This window comes from Lampris incognitus, chromosome 2, assembly GCF_029633865.1.
Source record: "Lampris incognitus isolate fLamInc1 chromosome 2, fLamInc1.hap2, whole genome shotgun sequence".
Taxonomy (NCBI): domain Eukaryota; kingdom Metazoa; phylum Chordata; class Actinopteri; order Lampriformes; family Lampridae; genus Lampris; species Lampris incognitus.
Genome location: NC_079212.1, coordinates 14,314,145 through 14,334,889, shown reverse-complemented (window position 1 = coordinate 14,334,889; position 20,745 = coordinate 14,314,145). Strand labels below are relative to the sequence as shown.

General features: G+C 44.7%; 1 protein-coding gene across 1 annotated transcript in view; it reads left to right on the top strand.

Moving 5' to 3' along the window:
• The first annotated feature begins 833 nt into the window (after positions 1 to 833).
• The window catches only part of LOC130107107 (dedicator of cytokinesis protein 3-like), a 59,210-nt gene continuing 39,298 nt past the window's right edge, over positions 834 to 20,745 (top strand). The window contains exons 1-6 of the mRNA XM_056273521.1: positions 834 to 870; positions 8,931 to 9,014; positions 9,316 to 9,356; positions 12,537 to 12,592; positions 16,414 to 16,510; positions 19,930 to 20,078. Of these exons, the coding sequence (XP_056129496.1) occupies positions 834 to 870; positions 8,931 to 9,014; positions 9,316 to 9,356; positions 12,537 to 12,592; positions 16,414 to 16,510; positions 19,930 to 20,078 (464 nt within the window). The remainder of the gene's footprint in view (positions 871 to 8,930; positions 9,015 to 9,315; positions 9,357 to 12,536; positions 12,593 to 16,413; positions 16,511 to 19,929; positions 20,079 to 20,745) is intronic.

Genomic DNA, 20,745 nt, shown 5'->3' with positions numbered 1-20,745 from the left:
GAGCAAGGGATCAGCCTTTCTGCATGCAAAATCAGGGGAGTTTCTGTGTGTGATAGATGCCATGCAGTCTTGAGAGAGAGAGAGAAGAGAGAGAGAGAGAGAGAGAGAGAGAGAGAGAGAGAGAGAGAGAGAGAGAGAGAGAGAGAGAGAGAGAGAGAGTATACATTTACAAATGCTTGACACATCGGTGTTGACAAAACGAGTCATGTGACGACCGTGAAGATGGCGCAGCTCATGGTATATCGCAGTTTGCTCATATTTTCCCCCCAAGCCGGACCAATTTGGGCCGGTGAACAATATCACGTCTGCTAATTAGCCACGTTATCGTTCAGCCTACATAAGCCCCCCTTCACCGGCAGCGTATCGCGACGCCATCGTTTACGGCTGATTAAGTGGGATCTGACAGCGGTGGGATAGGCTTAATAATGGCCAGATGTGAATTAGATAAATAAACGTCGAGGAAGGAGAAAGAAAAATTATTCTCGTTGCAATCGAAACGTGGCTGCAATAATAGCTCCGGGAGATGAGATGACTGTGTGTGTGCGTGTGTGTGTGTATGTGTGTGCGCGCGTGTGTGTGTGTGTGTGTGTGATTGGTAGGTGGACACTGAGACTGCATCAGATCGGTGAGACACACCGGGACACAATAATAGACCTGCGCTAAAAAGGCATTGACGGTCCTGCCGTTGCTAACGTTAGCATACCGATTCCGGCGGAGACGTGCAGCGCTGTGCAGAAGGAGCCGGGATCGCTTTCGTTGCCTGTCATTAAAGCAACGTCCTCGCGCCGTATATCGACATAATGTGGCTCGGTCTGGAGGGGAAATAACCAAATATGTGGATACCTACGGAGGAGGAGAAAATCGGAGTTGGTGAGTGAATCTGATTCCTTATGGTTTATTTTCGATCGGTACCGATTTAATTGACTTGTATCGTTCGTTCATCGCTGCATTGACTTCTTCTTTTTTTTTTGAGGAACACCCTTCAGATTTTGCTACTCGACATTGTGCATGTAGTTATACCAATTCGTTTTTATCAGCTATCTGCTTATTCCGTCTATTATAGCCTATATGGGGGGAAAACACATACATATACTCATAATGGCTCACACACACACACACACACACACACACACACACACACACACACACACACACACACACACACACACACACACACACACACACGGCCATCAGTGACTGCATAGGAAGACAAATTGCGTGGGATGATACAACACATTACACTGAGGCTACTATCACTCCTACCTATGCAACAGTTGGTGGTCTTTATTACCGTTGTCATATTCTAGCGTGAATTTGTGTGATGCTGAAGCGCAGCTCGGCGTTTTGTTGCCTTTGAGAATATAATATTACAAAAAGCGATTCGTGATCTAACCACGAGGGGGCGATGAGACTGCGTTCCTCCAACAGGTGTAGGTTGACGAGCAGACTGTAGTCATCCTACCTGTAGAGGAGACCGAGCTGTATGCAGGCCTACCGCTGCGACAAGGTCTGCACAATTGTTTGATAATTTTGTTTATTTATTTATTGTTTTGTTTTGTGAAACTTTTTTTTTGGAAAGTGTGTAAAGTGTCTCGCGCAGACCGAGAATCGCCATTCGCTGTTCGTATAACGTGGCTCAGATATTGTCCGAGCATCTCTCCATCACTCGAATGAGTCATGTCCAGATGCTCTTCTTCGGCATGTTACTTGCAGGGCTCCTCACGCTGCCGCACACATGCATCCCCTCCCACCCACACACACCCCCGCCCTCACCCCCCCCCCCCCACTCTCTCTCTCTCTCTCTCTCTCTCTCTCTCTCTCTCTCTCTCTCTCTCTCTCTCTCTCTCTCTCTCTCTCTCTCCCTCCTTACACATACACACACACACACACACACACGAATAGCCCACAGGGATATTGATCGTGGGAGACATGCAGAGAAAGGAAAACAGTTTTACGGTGAGGACAGGAAAGAGAAAAAGAAAAAGAGAAGAAATCAACAGTTCACTGCGACCCCCCGCCCCCCCCGCATCCATCCACGTAACGGATGTCATGGCGCTGTCCACGGTGCTGAAATGTTCAGTTGCGTTGCATCTGCGTTAGGAGGCCAAGAGTGACTGACGTACGTCAGACACGCACTCGTATACATCCCAGCTTTCACCTGTAATGTGTTGGTCCACGGCAACATTATAGATGGGGCCTATGCAGTCTACCCGTTATGGCCTATCCACTGCCTTTAGACCAACCTATATGGCGTCCGTCGCTTGGTGTGCTTCGTTAGTGATGCCGTATTGGTTGTTAATGATGTGACTATACTGGGGGACTATTATTTGTGCCCCGTAACTTGTTTTATGTTGATGGGCTCAGACTAAAGTGAAAAACAATCTAGGGACCGCCTCATGAGACCTCAGCATCTCTCTTGCCCACATATAACATATAAAGCCTGACAGAAGAATATTATGAAAGTAACATTTATAGGTAGGAGAGCGAGAAAACAAATTAGTAAAAATGGGCCTCTTCTCTTTTCTTTGTGAATCATTTCCTACTTACTATAGTTTTTTTGTTTTGTTTTTTTACACGAATGATGACTCTAGAACTGATCGCAGAATACTGGCAGAGGCCTACATCATCACATGAGTACCGCTGTCCAACCTCCATAGGGTTTCGGTCTGCAAGTTCAACAGGTTTGCTTTGTGTACTGTTGTCCTATTTGCAGGATAGCAGCATGGATTCCTCTCACATTACTGGTGATTTCGAGAGCATTGCTGTACTGTAGCTTACTTTAAAAAGACATCTCTGTATCAGAGTACCTGCTCCCCATGACAGAGAGAGAGAGGGAGAGAGGGGGGGGGGGAGAGGGAGGATTTGGCTTGCTTTAACTGTAGCCACATGGACATGGTCCAAAGACAAAGTACTGAGGCAGGACATGAGATAATCAGGCAAACTAGGCCACCATTATCTGGCATGGACACTTATGTTACCAAATGTATGAACAAGACAACAAAAGATAACGCTAATGTTCAATTGTGAGTGGGATTAGAGAGATTAATGTAGTCTAGGGCACCATTTTTTCATGTTTTTTAACTTTTTATTCTAACCCCTGATCCCACACTCGGTGGAAACCCTGTTGAGCCTCAACAGGGTGAGCACTCCCTGGGTGCATTTGAGGAATTGGATTATTTCTATTGTCAGAGTCCAAAGTCATTATCAGGTCATTGTAGACCAGTCTAACATGGGCTCACACTCACGTCGATGCAATATCCGTACGCATTGTTTTGTTTCTTTTGCATGGTTGTGTATGTACAGCGATTGTCACATGCCATTTGGTGTTTGTTTGTTTGTTTGTGTGTGTGTGTGACTGTCATGTGCATGGGCATTGAAGTGTGATGAAAGCTGGGGGTCGTAAGGTTGTTGTGCAGTCACACGAGCACGGCCCTGCTGAGCGGCGGCATGCCCGCACCGCGGCTCTGACATTGATTTGAAATCAGATCTGGTAAAATTCTCCTCCGACCTCCGTGGCAGAAGCCCTTAGGTAAGCAAGCCCTCGGAGCAGTGATGTGTCTGAGTAAGTGAGTGCGCAATCAAGTGGTGCTGGACATCATGACTCAGTGGACGAAACACAAAGAGCGTTGTGTAATTTTTTCTTTTTACTTTGCCATCCAAAGATCTGGGACAGGGCTACTCAAGTTAGGAAAGTAGGACCTCCGGGGTCTGCACGCTCAGTCACATTTCATTACTGGGATGGCTTGAGGATGCACTCAGTACGTACTTCAGCTCACCCTGATCACCTGTCCTACATGATTTGGTCCGGGACTACGAGGACAAGGATTAAGCAATCGGGGAAGAGAGTTTCTTTTGATACACGGGACGATGGCATTATGAGTACAGCGTCATTTCACTTATTATGCTCGCACTTTCTCGGTTTGTCGCCCATTACTGCAGCAAGAAGAAGGAAGATACTGCCCGTATACTGCTTCTAAGTTCCCAAGTGGGATTTCTTCTTTCATTTCATATCGCGAGCACAGCACAACGTCTCGACCCACTCGGGAGCTGAAAAGCAGTGTGCTGGCAGCGTCTTCCCTCTTCTTGTGTCTGAACTGGTTGCCCAGAACATGCAAAAAACACATACTGCAGTAAGCCATGCCAAGTCAACTGTGTTTGGCTGGGTGCATTGCCCATGTTGTGCGGTAGTAGAACATTACACACTATCACTTACGGGTTATTCTTGACGAAACAAGGTGCATTTATGGAAATGTTCATGGAAGGCCCCTTTACATTAGCAAATATCGTCCTTGAGAACTGACACCAGCCTAAATTGAGCTGCAGTTTTAAAAAAAGGATATGACGTTGGTTTATTATACATTGATAAATCATTCTTGTACATTTTTTTGTCCAACTTCATGATAAAAATGTGTGCATAAATATGTGTTGCACACAATTAAGAAGTTAATGACTATGCTTTAACACATTTTTACAAGCAGTAGAGCAGTATACACAGAAGAGAGAAAGATGGAGAGAGAAAAGTAAATCAATTTACTTGTCTTTAAAGCCGAACATATTTTCTGCATGTCGCTGTACATTGTTTTACGGGGAATATTACAGACAGCACGTCTGATACAATAGTAAACTTGACTGGAAGAAGCGACCGAAGAAAACCTTTTTTTTTCCCAGCATCATTTTGCTCAGCTCGCTGATACAGCCTAGAAGTCCTCAGTAAAAACACTCCACAGGGGAAATAATCTTGAAAATGAGTCTCTCTTAGTACCTGCGTGTGCAGTCCTCTTCCCCATATGAAAGCATTATGTACTCTTGATTTGGCCTGTCCAAGAATTATGGCAATTTTCCACTGAATAATAATGAATTCTATGTAACGTTATTTCCATCTGCATCGCTTATAGCCTCAATCTGTTGGTTCCATGACTAAGTGTGTCACTTTTTCCCCACTGACAGTCACTGTGGTTCAGCTTAACTCACCATCTCTGCACCTGGATACGTTATTTTGCACAAGTACCGTCTCTCTAGTTCTTATCTTAGAAAAGATCTTTTCATTTGCATTGCTTCCTCTTCTTCTTCTTCTACTACCTCTACTACTTCTACTACTACTACTACTATTACTTTTTTCCTACTACTTCTACTAATACTACTACTACTTCTTCTACTACTACTACCACCACTTCTTCTTCTTCTACTACTACTACTAATACTACTACTACTTCTTCTACTACTATTTATTTTTCTTCTTCTACTACTACTACTACTTCTTATACTACCTCTGCTACTGCTACTATTACTTCTTCTCCTCCTGCTACTACTACTACTACTACTACTACTACGACTACTTATATTTCGTCTTCTTCTTCTACTACTACTACTACCACCACTTCTTCTTCTTCTATTACTACTAATACTACTACTACTTCTTCTACTACTACTTCTTTTTCTTCTACTACTGCTACTACTACTACTACTTCTTTTTCTTATACTACCTCTCCTACTGCTACTATTACTTCTTCTCCTGCTGCTACTACTACTACTACGACTACTTCTATGTCTTCTTCTAGTCAGGTCAAGCAAGCCATGTCAGTTTTGTTTGTATAGCCCAATATTACAAATTACAAATTTTCCTCAGTGGGCTTTACAGCAATACAACATCCTGTCCTTAGACCCTCGCAGCGGATAAGGAACAGCTCCCTGAAAAAACAAAAAACCTTTAACAGGGCGAAAAAATAGGAAGAAACCTCAGGGAGAGCAACAGAGGAGGGATCTCTCTCCCAAGATGGACAACGTGCAATGTATGTTGTATGTACAGAATATAACCCTATTTACAGTATGCAACATTGAAAGAGGATAAAAGAATTATAATGGAATTATAAGATATATGGAGAATACTTCTTCATTCACCGACTGACGTAGATAGTTAAGATCTTAGCTATTTACAAACAAATATGTTTTGGTTCTGCCACGTCGAGTTAATCACAAGGGGTTATGCGTCCAACCCTCACCGTCATCACTTTCACTTTGCTGTCACACAGTGACTGAACTCCACAGCCAGGGGGATCTCAGGCGTCAGCCGCCGTGGGCTGGATGACTGCGAAGCACGCTCTAGCTATGGTGTATGCAGATCTGTACGTACTGTAAGGTTTTCTTGAATCCTCAGTTTTACCTGTGGGTTTATGTTCTCCTTCAGATGCTCTCTCTCTCTCTCTCTTTTTTCTTTTTTGTTGTTGTGTGGACCGTACTGAAGCGTTCAACATGTTCTCTAACCTTTCGGAGCTTTTTGGCGATTTAAAGACGGTGTGGGCCTCCCTGTCCTGTCTTCTGCCCCTTAATTTGTCTTGCCATATCACGGCCGTCTTTTACCCGTCGTGTTGTTTACTCTTTCATACACAGTATATCACAGTTGCTTATTTGCACGTCAGCACTGCTGGAATTTCATCACCATTGTTATGCAAGTGAGTCTGTCTTTACCCGGCCCCGGTCGAGGTTATGATAGCTGCCATCCATGATTTGTTATTTAGGAGTTTAAACAGACAAGTTGGGCCGTTTCAAAGAGGCGACCGATGGAGACGTCGACACACGTTTCCTTTGTCCAAGCAAACTCTCGAACTAATCTGCCAAGAGCCTTTTGCTAATTCGCAGACCTTTCGGCTGAAATGCTGAAGGAAGCCCCCCCCCCCCCCCCAGAGAAGGACTCCTCCCTGCAGGCCTGAGAACCAGCCTTGTCTTCACTTGAGGACATACACTAGAGATACACTACACATGTATCCCTGTGTTCGTAAAACCCTCGCTATATCGTGGGAAGATAGGATGGCATGCAGTCAGAAGTATTTATTGATGTCTTTGTGCTTTACATAAGCTCGCCGCCATTAAAGAATTTAACAGAGAAACTCCGGCCCGGTCCTCCTTTGCTGGGGAGCGTGCATACTATGTATACTGCAGTGTTTTATGAGCCGGCATTTGGAAACACATTTTACACACCAGTGGCCATCACATGTTGTGTGTTATGACTGTGACTACATGGAGAGGCAGATTGGATGGAAATAATGTGGTTAAGTATTAATATCTGCTCTTCTGCCCATGCCACCATTAGCCCGCCTACATTCAACATGGCGATGGCAGCAAATTAGTTTTGGTGCGTGTTTTGAAGCTTTAAGTGCAATAAAAGACTGGTTGTTAATGCAACTTGGAGTTTTTTTGGGGGGGGGGTTTGCAAGGAAAGGTCCTAAAATATTCTATTTGCTGTCACCACAGCCTATTCGATACATGCAGCCCCTGCAGAAACGACAGTCTCAGCCTGTTCTGACACATTTCCTCTGTTAAACAGTTTTCTAATGGTTAGAGTGCTGGTTTTGCAATTCAAATGAAATGGAGGGCATTAAAGGAGAGGACTCTCAAAAACTAGACTCTTTTGCCCTGGTTTTAAAAGGACCTGAAGTATGTGTGTGTGTGTGGGGGGGGTGATTATCTGACTCTACCCATCGTTCTCCCTCTAATCTACGCCTCATGAGCTTTATCTGAACCCCTGTGCCGTGCAGCATCCACAAGCTTGCCATTTTAAAATGCCCAGATCGCTGCTGCAGTTACAGTGAAGAAAGCCCCACAGTTTGTAGATGATCTGTTGCCATAGTTACCGCAGCGGAGGGACTGAATACTCGTTTCCCTCAAACAGGCACCCGAGCTGAGCCCCGAGCCCCTCCTCCTCTTCCTCCCACTCGCCGGGTCCCCTGACTACTTCATTAGCATAATGACTCACATGGAACTCTCCTTCAAGAGCCGTCATTTGTAGGTTTTTGAATTGTCAATGGAGCCCTGCCATTATCAAACAAATCGTCTTCGGTGAGGGTTGTATACGTTCCGTCGCTTGTTTCCAAGTAGTCACGTTGTCTGGGTAGAAAGGGCATCAATCGAAGGTTTGGGAGGCAACACGTTGGGGCGGCTGCCCTCACCGTGATCTGCCCCCCCCCAGAAGATTAATCATGTTTGTTATCGCGTTGTTAAGTCAAACGTGTGTCTCATCAGTCATCTTAACGCTCCCATTTCTTGATGCCACGAAAGCAGGCGTCTAGGCAGACTTATGCTAATTCCGACTTAAGATAGGGGAGCGTTTAGCCGTACCGCTAAGCAGTTTGTGGGCGCACTGTTTTGGAGACAGTGCAATTAGCTTGACATTGCACTAAAATCAGGACTGCTTAGGAATTAATTGCCTATTAAAATGACTACCCACTTCAGGGTGGGAGCTTGTTTACAGTCGGCTAAACAGTGGCTCCTGTGTGACATCGTGTTTGGATGTTTGCATTAAACAGCTTATTAAAATGGTGTGAGAACCTCCCTGAAACACCTGCTGTGTGGGGAAATGACATTGTACGGGCTTAGGGGAGGCGTCTACCTTCCCTCATCACAGGCCACGAGGTTAAAACGGAGGGAAGGGGTCACCCTGAGCCTGGAATGCAAAAAGGGAAAAAAACTTATCAAATTACACATAATTAATGTTACTGTGAGCACAAATTATTATTTACTAATCTGTATGGCTGTATCTGTATGATTCTGTTTGTATGAACGCAGGAGTGTTAATAAAGACGGAAATGCTTCATAATGGGTAGCTGTAAATAGTGATTAATAAATGAGTAACAAAAGCATATGATGCTGTTGTAATTGCAGTGTTTGTAATGCTGTTATAAACAATAGAAGTTATAAGATGGTTATGCCTTGTTACTTATTTATTAACCACTACAGCTACTCATTGTAAAACATAACCATAAAGACTCGCTGCCGCTGCTTCTTCTTCTTCTTCTTCTTCTTCTTCTTCTTCTTCTTCTTCTTCTTCTTCTTCTAATTCTTCAAACAGTCTTCTAACGGTCTTCTTTTTCCTCTGCTTATTCTTCGTCTTCTTCCTCTTTTTCTAACAGTTATCCGTCTTAATTTTCTCTGCTTAGTGATCTGCAACTTCCGGTCATCAGTATGCCAGGCCCTGGTCCTGGAGATCGGGGAGACCGTGCAGATCCTCGAGAAGAGCGAAGGTAAAACGATCCAGTGCATTTCTGGCTCCTTAGACTCTGATAATTCGAGAAACAAACACTGTGTTCAGTTGCATAGTAATAGGAGACATAGTAATACTACTTGGTGATGTGCATTTTATGTTCCCTTTTTTTTTCAATCTAAAGACACCCTTCATCTTCAAACGTGCTGAAATGCCATGACATACTGATGTGTAACTGCATGAAGTACACAGTGAAACCCAATACTAGTGATGACAGTTTTGACACCTGAATTTTTTGTTGTTGTCGTTTTTTTTAAAACTTTTTTTAAATGTTCCTTTAGGTTGGTACAGAGGCTTTTCCACCAAGAAGCCTTCTATCAAGGTAAATATGCCAAGATGCACACGTTGCAAGTTAAAGTGCTGTTGTCTTGATTGACATCTAGATTCAATATTCTGATTCTGTCTATTGCGGAAGAGTGCAGCAATGTTACCATTAAACTGAGAATTAAAGGCACAAAAGAAGGAAAAGCAAGTGTGAGCATAGAAATTGATGTATCTTGTTCATGAAACACAATACATTTCTATCTCCATTTTGCAGTCATGAATATGTAAACCTTGACAAAACTGTATCTCCTCCACTTAAGTCCATTCCTGACTAAATGAGTTCTTAGTCGACCAATGCTTGCTTGACTTTTTCAAATAATTGAGTTTTGCATCACAATATGAAAAGTTGATTTCTCCTTATTGTTGTTCTGCAGGGCCAAAAAAAAGATTACAAGTTGATGAAAAATGACCTTGTTGAATTGTACTACATTTCTCCAAATGTGACCAAGTCAGAGATGGAAAGGCTGTTGTCCAGGAAATAATTATATAACTTATAAATAATGGCCTGTGAAGAAATGTAAAAAAACAAAAAAATACTATACATTTAATATTGCTTTCAACAACAATAAGAGTTGTTGAGTAAGAACTTTACAATAATTTATTTGACTGGATAACCAGATGCTTTTTTTTTTCGGTGGTGGTGGTGGGGGAGACCTTTGCATCCAAATAGGATTGTTTTTACAAATGTGAAGTTTATATGTCACCAACATAATGCCTCTCACATGTTTGGTAGGATATACGTGATTCAATCCATACAACCTTATTTTCTGTGGAAAGCTTAATTATGCTGTTGTTTCCACATGCCCCCCCCCCCCCCCCCACGGGCTGAGAAGGCCTCCAAGTAAGGCCAGAGGTATACTTGCTTTTAACTACTCGTTTGCGTGCACATGATGGCTGCCTCATGTATCCTGCGTCTGTTTGGAGCGTTGGTTGAGTACGTCCTCAGAAATTAACGCCACGTGTCCTCAAGATGCAATACACACATGAACGGTGGGGCAGTGATGCCTGTTGCTAGAAAGTGGAGGGTGACGGCAAGCCGCTCTGCTGAGCTGACCGGCTCACTGTGTGTGTTGTGGTAAATAATTAGCGGGCTAATGCAACGGAGAAAATCATCACACTGGTGGTGTTTCTCCTCATCAGTTTCTCGCATTGGCAGAATGAGAGAAGCATACTCTCCATTGTCATGATGTGCGTGATTTAGGGGCCTTTCATACAATCTACGGTGGTGCCTTTGTCACTTTTTCTGCTGTGATCTCAAAATTAACAAAATGGTAACCTCCAGCGGCGTCTGGGTGGCATAGTGGTCTATTCCGTTGCCTACCAACACAGGGATTGGCGGTTCGAATCCCCATGTTACCTCCGGCTTGATCGAGCGTCCCTACAGACCGTGTCTGCTGGTGAGAAGCCGGATGTGGGTATGTGTCCTGGTCGCTGCACTAGCGCCTCCTCTGGTTGGTTGGGGCACCTGTTCAGGGGGCAATTAGAGGGAATAGCGTGATCCTCCCACGCACTATGTCTCCCTGGTGAAACTCCTCACTGTCAGGTGAAAATAAGCGGCTGGCGACTCCACATGTATCGAAGGAGGCATGTGGTAGTCTGCAACCCTCCCCGGATTGGCAGAGGGGGTGGAGCAGCGACTGGGACAGCTCAGAGAGCGGGGCCAGGTACAACTGGGGAGAAAAAAGGGCAGAAAAAAAATTAAGAAGTAACCGTCGCCATGTTTATTGTTTACATCATGCAAATACGGAAGTTCTATTTATATGTCCTTAGTTCTCTGGTGTGCTCTCTACTGAAATCCTCCAGTAGCAGGCAAAGTACATAGGCAAGTATGTGAACAATTCCGTACACGATGCAGTCAGTTGTCTACATGAACACGTGGTTATAAAGTAAGTATACCTCCAGCCTAAGGCTCGCTAAGCATAGGCTCTACTGAATCATAGGTACCGGATTCAGAGTGGTACACCACTATCAGTGCTGTCAGAAATCAATACACTGCACTGCAGTGCTAAATAGTTTTTAATATATTACTGACACATACCCCTCCCATAGAATTGATTTGACAGTATAGCATGTTTATGACTATCCCTGTTCACCAGCCTCATTCTGTATACAAGAGTATCTGACAACCGTGACACTTGTGCCCAGATCTAAAAATTCCTTCTACAAAGTTGCAAAGCTTTTATTATCATTATCGGGGGGGAGACTGAGCACGTTTGAAGGAATGTATCCCCGACGTGTAATCTTTGTTATATTTTATCTGGCTTTCTCTTCTGAACTGAAAGGTCAGAAGTTGAAATGTAATCTGAGGCCACTGGGATGTTTGAGTGAGAGCAATGAAGCGGCCTAAACCTGGCAAATAGAGGTGTTTCATGGCTGCATGTTGTCTTGCACTTACACTACTCTCATCAGCTATTTACAGTCCCTACCAACGTACCTCCATTTTGTTATGTGCGCTACCACCCACATTAATTCGCCCATAGTCTCTCTGTGCCTAGGAGAGTTGTGTTTTCTGTGGCCAATTCATCACATCTGGCAGATTAGAATAAAAAAGATGAACAGAAAGGATGACAGTTGGCACCATCCAGTTTCTCATGCCCTCCCCTGCTAAGACAAGCCACAATTAGGGCTGCTGCACATTGCATTGCCTCTCATCTTTGTATTCATGTGTGAACATTAGTATGTGCAAACAGTATGGGCTTCAACTCCTTTTGTATTTTTGTTGGGGGGGGGGGGGGTTCTGCGCCAGAGAGAAAATTTGCCCTCAACATTACAGAAATAGCCCTGAATCATAGGGAAGTGCAGTCTTTCACTTTCATCAGTGTATGAATATGATGCCAGCAATAGAGAGACCCATTTTGATAGTTGGGTCTGACATCTCCACTGTGGAATCACATTTGTTTTTTGATACTGACGGCTAGGTCTTCAGACAGGTAATCCTCAGCACTGGTTATGAAGTACACCAACTAAAGCAAGAACACGCACAACATAATGACACAATGCATTGTACTGTGGTTCATGTGTTGATTGAGAGCTATGGAGGGATTGAATGCAGAGTTTTTATAGATACTTCATACTTAATGTAATATGGTGATTTTATGTGTGTGTGTGTGTGTGTGTGTGTGTGTGTGTGTGTGTAATGTAATATATGTAATATGTAATATGCTCCTTCTGTCTATAGGGTATTTTTCCAGTCAGCTATGTCCACTTGAAGAAATCCACAGTGACTAATAGAGGGTGAGTCTGTTTATGAGTTTTTGCAGAATAAACTAATCAAAATATTGTCTTTTTTTCTTATCTTTTTTTTTCTTATTTTTTTTATTTTTTTTAATGATGGTAGTAACCGTAGCTGGCTATGCCAGTTTAATGTTACTGAAATGAACATGGCAAGGGTTTTCAAACTGGGGTGTATAGCTTCTTAGGTCTCCACAGATATACAACACAGTGTCCACAAAAACATGAATGCTCTGTACATCATTTTATACAAACCTCCAGTACGCATGTATTTGGTGTTGCTGGAAAGATTTTAACTTGGAACAAGTTGATATACAACATGAATCCTTAACTCAGATGACTTGATCGGTGGGTGATTGGGGAAAGAAAATTATTTGACCTCGGGGAGTGACAAAGATCTGACTTAAATAATTGCATGAATTAATCAATGGATAATGGAAATAAAACAAAATCAAATAAACAAACACATTTCTATCTATCGGTACTTTGCCAAATCTATCTATCTATCTATCTATCTATCTATCTATCTATCTATCTATCTATCTATCTATCTATCTATCTATCTATCTATCTATCTATCTATCTATCTATCTATCTATCTATCTATCTATCTATCTATCTATCTATCTATCTATCTATCTATCTATCTATCTATCTATCTATCTATCTATCTATCTATCTATCTATCTATCTATCTATCTATCTGTCTGTCTGTCTGTCTGTCTGTCTGTCTGTCTGTCTGTCTGTCTGAATAAGGGTGGGGGGGCTTTGATTATAAAATTCTTGATTTTAAGTTACTGACACCTATATAGGGATACTTGTAAATGCACTGGTGTTTGACCCTTTCAAATCCCAGAGACCCACTCAGGATGAGGCAGAGTCGCCATGGTGACTGCAGTGCTGTTATGTCAGCACCATCCCTGCTGCCAAGCAAAAAAAAAAAAAAAAAATGGCTGAATGTTAGTTTTAATAATTGATGGTGTAGTATCAGTTGGTAAAGGTCTTTTATGAGCTTATTCTGCCATATCTGCTTGTTACCCACTCAAACTTTCCATCATATTTAACTCACCACTACCCGGCTTTTTCCTCTGCATTTGGCTGCTGTGAGGATGTGAAACGTTCTGCACCATATCATCTTTCAGACAGTCGCCACTAAAACTGTTCAGATTTGGAGAATGTTGGGTTAGCTATCATTTTAAATAAGGCCATAGAAAGTACCAAAAAAGGATATTTGTTTGCATGTTAATCTTCAGGATTGCAGCATTTGAACATAATTGGTGTATAATAACATTAGCAGCATCCCTCAGTAATGTCAGAGGGCATGAGCAGAGACTATAACAAACAATGTTTTACAAAGTTATGAAAGCTTTCTGTTGGCTGATCGATGTTAGAGCACCCATATCCCTTCTGCATCATCCAATTTCCCATATCCATGGTTTGTAAGGATCCACACGTAAATACTAGGGATGCACGAGATTGGACATTCGATATGCCGATATTTTAAAACTCATTTTGGCTGATTGCTGATGCCGATACCAATAATATACACATGAAGTCGTCGTCAATCCACTGGGCAGTGAGGCTCGACATGCTGACAGGGCTTACACTCGATGTCCGTGGTAAAGCTAATATGAGTGACATCAGTGAGGAGCTTCTCTATGTGACTGGAGACAATGCTTTGCAGTTCAGATAAGGTCACATCTGAAAAGTAGCGACAGCAGGGCATAGCATACCGTGGCTCTAAGTACACCCTCAGCCTGCAGGAGCCCACATCTTCCACCATGCTGGAAGGCTGGTTATCAAGAGCAATGAATTCGATGAGTTTGTTGTGAAAGGCTTTCCCCTTTGGGTGGTCGCTCGCTGCTATATTACGTAGCTTTGTCGGGGGCATCTGGGTAACATAGCAGTCTATTCCACTGTGTACCAACCCGGGGATCACCGGTTCGAATCCCCATGTTACCTCCGGCTTGGTCGGGCGTCCCTACAGGCACAATTGGCCGTGTCTGCAGGGGGTAAGCCGGATGTGGGTATGTGTGCTGGTCACTGCACTAGCGCCTCCTCTGGTCAGTCGGGGTGCCTGTTCGGGGGGCGGGGGACTGGGGGGAATAGCGTGATCCTCCCCCGCGCTACGTCCCCCTGGTGAAACTCCTCACTGTCAGGTGAAAAGAAGCGACTGGTGACTCCACATGCATCGGAGGAGGCATGTGGTAGTCTGAAGCCCTCCCCGGGTCGGCAGAGGTGGTGAAGCAGCAACCGGGATGGCTCGGAAGAGTGGGTACAATTGGGAGGGGGGAGCTTTGTCAAATGACTGAAGTAGAGGCTGTTGAAATGTTTTCAGTAGCGCTGTTTTTTCTTGCCCGGTATTCAGGATGTCGGCTCTTAAGATGCATAATTAAATTGGTGTTGTTAAAGGAGTGTGCTTTTACCCCTCCTTGCATCAGTGGTGCTTTACAAGCTTTTCAAATAGCAGTTTTGCTGTCTGTTTCACATACTCCGAAATACTTCCATACTGCTGGGGTTTTTTTGTGGTTTTTTTGGATTTTTCCCCATTTTTCTCCCCAATTGTACATGGCCAATTACCCCACTCTTCCAGGTCATCCCGGGGAGGGCTGCAGACTACCACGTCTCCTCCGATACATGTGAAATCAACTTTGATATCCGCCGATGTCGATAATTAACTTCTTCAGTTATAATCAACCGATATCATCGTGCATCCCTAGTAAATACACCGGGACTGCCACTGAGGCACATTTGTATGACCTCATACAGAATACCTCTATATCTCTCTCTCCCTCTCTCTCTCTCTCTCTCTCTCTCTCTCTCTCTCTCTCTCTCTCTCTCTCTCTCTCTCTCTCTCTCTCTCTCTCTCTCTCTCTCTTCCTCTCTTTTTCACACACACACAAACAGGCACACACAAGTAGTCGCGCGCATCATTTCAGTGTTCGTACTGTTCTGCTGCAAGCAAACGTGCCGGTCAAAAGCAATGAAAAGACAAAGGCAGGCGGTGGAGCTCTTTATCGGCCTCCGCTCCCAGAGATTAGATCTGCAGTTCGGGGACTGTGAGGACGAAGAGTTATACTTCACAATGTTATATCACCACCCTCAAGCCGAGACCCCACGTAGCGGGAGGGCTCTCATTTGCAATCAAACAATTAAAAAGTGCAGCTTTGAAATTGACATTATTGTACTTCGCCGCTCCAGGAGCTTCACTTGGGGAGAAAATGTGCTTTGCCGTCGAGCTGAGCTAATGAGGTGAAACACCTACTGCATTTCCATAGTTCTCCCAAAGCGTCCCCACTATGGATGATCTCTCCAGCTTGTTACGTAATGGGCGGACTGTCGAGTGATTTTAACCCAGAGATGTTTTTCAGTGTGGTGGAAGCAATGACATGTATCAAAGTTGGGTATTTTTCAACGCCAGCCACAGCATAGCTGCGGAAAGAGAAGAACGAGTCACATCTCTCCATGTCAATTAGGTGCCACCTCTGTGGTCTTGCTGAAGGTCTAGGCTTTGGTCTGTTGGTTCCACGGTTATTTGGACCAAGAAACAAAAACACCCGATACAGGAAAGGCCCATTTGAGTGCAGCCCCCGTGTTCTCTCTCACCCTCCCTCCATCCACCCATTATCCAAACCGCTTATCCCGCTCTCGGGGTCTCAGGGTCTCTCTCACCAAGTGCAGCAATTATTGTGATGCAAACTTTCTATGATTTCATACTTGTACATGTCTTTTCAGAGCTGGATAAAGGGTTTTGTGTGTGTGTGTGTGTGTGTGTGTGTGTGTGTGTGTGTGTGTGTGTGTGTGTGTACATTACCACACACTAGGCTCTGTGAGACGGTGGTGCCCCTGGAGGACCCTATAATCACGGAGACCACCTCCACCCTGCAAGAATGGGGTGTGCTCTGGAAGCAGCTCTACGTGGTCAGTATATTAGTTAATAGTATATCTCCATGATGTTACCAGTCACATAACTATTAGATTCATCCTGACTGACATAACCAAGGTGTTCGATGGGATTTGCCGTAAAAAAAACGAAACAAAACAACTCATGCAAAAAGAAATTGAATCTGTCACTGCTACTCTTTTGGGCTTTCGTGGACTATTAGTTTTTCACTGTTGTATTTTTTTTCCCACTTTGACGCTAACTATAGCTTAACACTTTATCTAGCCAGAGTTGGCAGCGAGACCAGTGAACACCACAAGAGGTAAACATCCAGTGACAGCTCCGTTAGCTATTTCTCCATAGCATATCATCCCTGATTGTCATCCTACATGTTCATATACTCTCTATGCAGGGACAGAAAATGATGGTGGGCCACAGGAAAAGGCCCCTCAATACTGTCTTATGCAATTTCATGCTGTGTCATTCAGCCTTTGCTTCAGATCTTGGCCCGCCTTTGCCGGTTTCTAGCATCGAGATCCAGTGCCGCTCACCACCTTCAGTCAGCGTCCGCCCGCCCCGCAAAAAATGATTACTGGGAAACCTTGAGCTTCCTTAATCCTGCTAAGTGTCGAGAGGGCATGCAGAAGTGGTTGGTGAGGGTTTGAGATTGGAGCTGAGTGGATATGTTGTGGAGCTGGCAGCATGTTTTTACATAACCTCTCACTGAGGACTGTTCATGCTCTGAGCAACGAAGGAGCCTGAGGCACGGCTGTGGTGATGTAACCTCCTCTGAAGCTCGACTAATGTGAACCGCTGATTTAGCGCTGCTCATTTTGGTGCTCACCCCCTGTGCGGTGCACCATGTTGCCACAGTTACATCCTTGGAAATAAGACGTATCATTGGCTAGATGTGAACATGTTTTTCACTTTTTGTAGCCCCGATAAGCCTTCATGGCAGTACTTTGGGGAGCAACTGCCTAAGAATAATTGTGTATCTCAGGGATGGGCAACTTTGATGATCGAGAGAGCCACAAAATTTTTTATCCTCACTACCGGAGGGCCAGATTGTGACCGTGCACTTCCACCAATGGCATACTGTAGCCCCATCACGCAATTAACAAATTATAGCTACTAATTTCATGAAAAGAATGAAATATACTATACTGGTAATAAAAGTTTATTATACCAACATTTCGATTTAATGAGCTCAACACAGAAACAAAATGTCCACATTCCTGAGTGGTACGCCATTATTTCCGTGCAATGGGGTCTCAGAAATCATCATTCAATAATGGCACAAAGTTTAACATTCACGCCAACTTCCTGTTTGTAGTGCATTTCTACTCCACCCTCCCATTCCATGACGTTTCATATAAACATGCAAAACGGTAAATGGACTGCATTTTGAATAGCACTTTTCTAGTCTACCGACCATTCAAAGCACCTTTTTACAATGTATACCTCACATTTACCCATTCACACACACATCGTGCACTGATGAAGCCACTGAAACTCACCCACAGCCATGTTATCATCTCCGACGGCTCTACCCATCTCTACTGCACATAGCTTCACCGTGTCGCCACCCGACAAGGGCTTCTGTGCTTTAGCAAGCTCAAGGGAAGTGGCATAAGACACCTTGAGAGAGGACTCCTGTGTAGACGTGGCTTTGGTAAAAAGGCTCTGCTGTCGGAGTATTTTTCCTTTGAGGTCAGTGATGGCACCTCAGGTGTACGTGCCGTGTTAGTCTCTGTGTGTGGTATTGTAGTTGACTGGAGTTGAAGTCCTTCATGGCGGCTTTCGTTTCAAGGCACACTAAACACATGGGTTTGCCTTTGAATTGCATGGAAAGATATTCTGGAAGACACGGTTCTCTAGGTCAAGTTTTCTTCTTTCTTTTTTTTGCCTCTCATGTCGCTCCTTGTGGCGTGTCATTGTGGAAGAGGCCCGACGAGACCAAGACGAGGCCAAGACGAGACCATGTGCAAGCAGTTGCTTGGCTACAGGCCTCTTGTGTTTCAAGGGAGCATCCTCTTTCAGTGGACAGTATAATTACAATTGGGATCCGGTTCAAATGTGGTCAAATGGCCCACTTGCTTCCAACACCTGTGAAACCAACAATTTATTGGGGGGTCCGGGTAGCGTAGCAGTCTATTCTGCTGCCTGCCAACACGGGGATCACCATTCGAATCCCTGTGGTTGCGCATCCCTACAGACACAATTGGCCGTGTCTGTGGGTGGGAAGCCAGATGTGGGTATGTGTCCCGGGTGCTGCACTAATGCCTCCTCTGGTCAGTTGGGGCACCTGTTTTGGGGGGGGGACTCGGGGGAATAGCGTGATCCTCCGACATGCTATGTCCCCCTGGCAAAACTCCTCACTGTCAGGTGAAGAGAAGGGGCTGGCCACGCCACATGTATCGGAGGAGATATGTGGTAGCCTGCAGCCCTCCCTGGATTGGCAGAAAGGGTGGAGCAGCGACGGGGACGGCTCTGAAGAGTTGGGTAAATGGTCGGATACAATTGGGGAGCAAAAGGGGGTGAAAATCCACAAAAAAACCAAAACAAAACCCAACAATTTATTGATATTTGGAAGTTGACCTGCGGGCCGTACTGAGTGAGGACAGGGGCCGAATGCGGCCCGCGGGCCGCCAGTTGCCCATAATGAGTCCCGCAGGATGAACGTCTTAGCAGAGCTCATCAGTTCTGGACAAAAAAGTCTTCGGTCTTCAGCCGTTACCAGTTTTTGAGAACACGCAGCACATGCTCTTATCAAATTTACATGAGCAGTGTGGCGGCGCTCAGTCTTTGCACTTATGTAAACAAACCTGTGCGGTAATGTTGGCCCGTCCTTCTGCTAGCAGAACACAGAATGCCTCAATTAAAAGTGCCCTCCTTGTTAAAAAGTGATGCTGGTGAAACTGTATTATTGAGGCCTGGGAGTGAGTTTTATTCTTCAGATGGATTCAGGAATCCAGCGAGTTTTGAAGAGCGAGCCAAATGGTTCCCCCGCTTGTCCACAATGTTGAGCTTCAAAAAAACCAAAATTAACATATAATTGACCTGAATGTGCAACACATTTTCGGCGGTTTGTTGAATTGTAAAACAGGTTTGCACTAACCTAGTTGACAACCAGTCCTAAAAATCATGCTTCTAACATGTATGCAACTGACATCTGCAAAACCTGATGTTTTTATCCCCCTTGTGTCCAGATTTTTACTTTTTATGTGATTTCCCCCAGAGTCCACTTGATGGGCAGTTAATGTTAGAGCTTGGCTGCCGGCTGGGACTACATGGTGGTATCATATAGAAAAATAAAATTACAGTCAAATTAATCCAGCGCTTTAATACCCGTTGTTTTTAAGCTACTTAACAGCAACTTAAAACAAAAAAAAGATCACAACAGCTTCACTTTCCCCCAACCAAGCTTCTTCTCTCTCTCTCTTTTTGCTTCTGACAGAAACACAAGGTGGATTTGTTCCATAAGCTGCGTCACGTGATGAACGAGCTCATCGACTTGCGTCGGCAGCTGATCCAGGGTCACCTCGCCCAGGACCAGACCCGAGAAATAAAACGGCACATCACCGTACGGCTGGACTGGGGCAACGAGTGAGTCGGTATTTGAGTGGATGCAGTGTGTTGTATGCAGACAAGTGGAGAACCAGAAGTGCACTCCAGCTCCCAGTATTGCTGTTTGATCATGGGCCACCAAAAACCTTTTCTTTTCTTTTTTTTTGTAATTTATCACCCCCCCCCCCCCCAATTGTATCCGGCCAATTACCCCACTCTTCCGAGCCGTCCCGGTCTCTGCTCCACCACCCCTGCCAATCCGGGGAGGGCTGCAGACTACCACATGCCTTCTTCAATAAATGTGGAGTCGCCAGCCGCTTCTTTTCACCTGACAGTGAGGGGTTTCGCCAGGGGGACGTAGCGTGTGGGAGGATCACGCTATTCCCCCCAGTTCCCCCTCCCCCCCGAACAGGCGCCCCAACTGACCAGAGGAGGCACTAGTGCAGCGACCAGGACTCATACCCACATCCAGCTTCCCACCCGCAAACATGGCCAATTGTTTTTTTTAGGGGGGGGGTTCCCCCCTTTTTTCTCCCCAATTGTATCCGGCCAATTACCCCACTCTTCCGAGCCGTCCCAGTCTCTGCTCCACCCCCTCTGCCGATCCGGGGAGGGCTGCAGACTACCACATGCCTCCTACCATATATGTGGAGTTGCCAGCCAGTTCTTTTCACCTGACAATGAAGAGTTTTGCCAGGGGGACGTA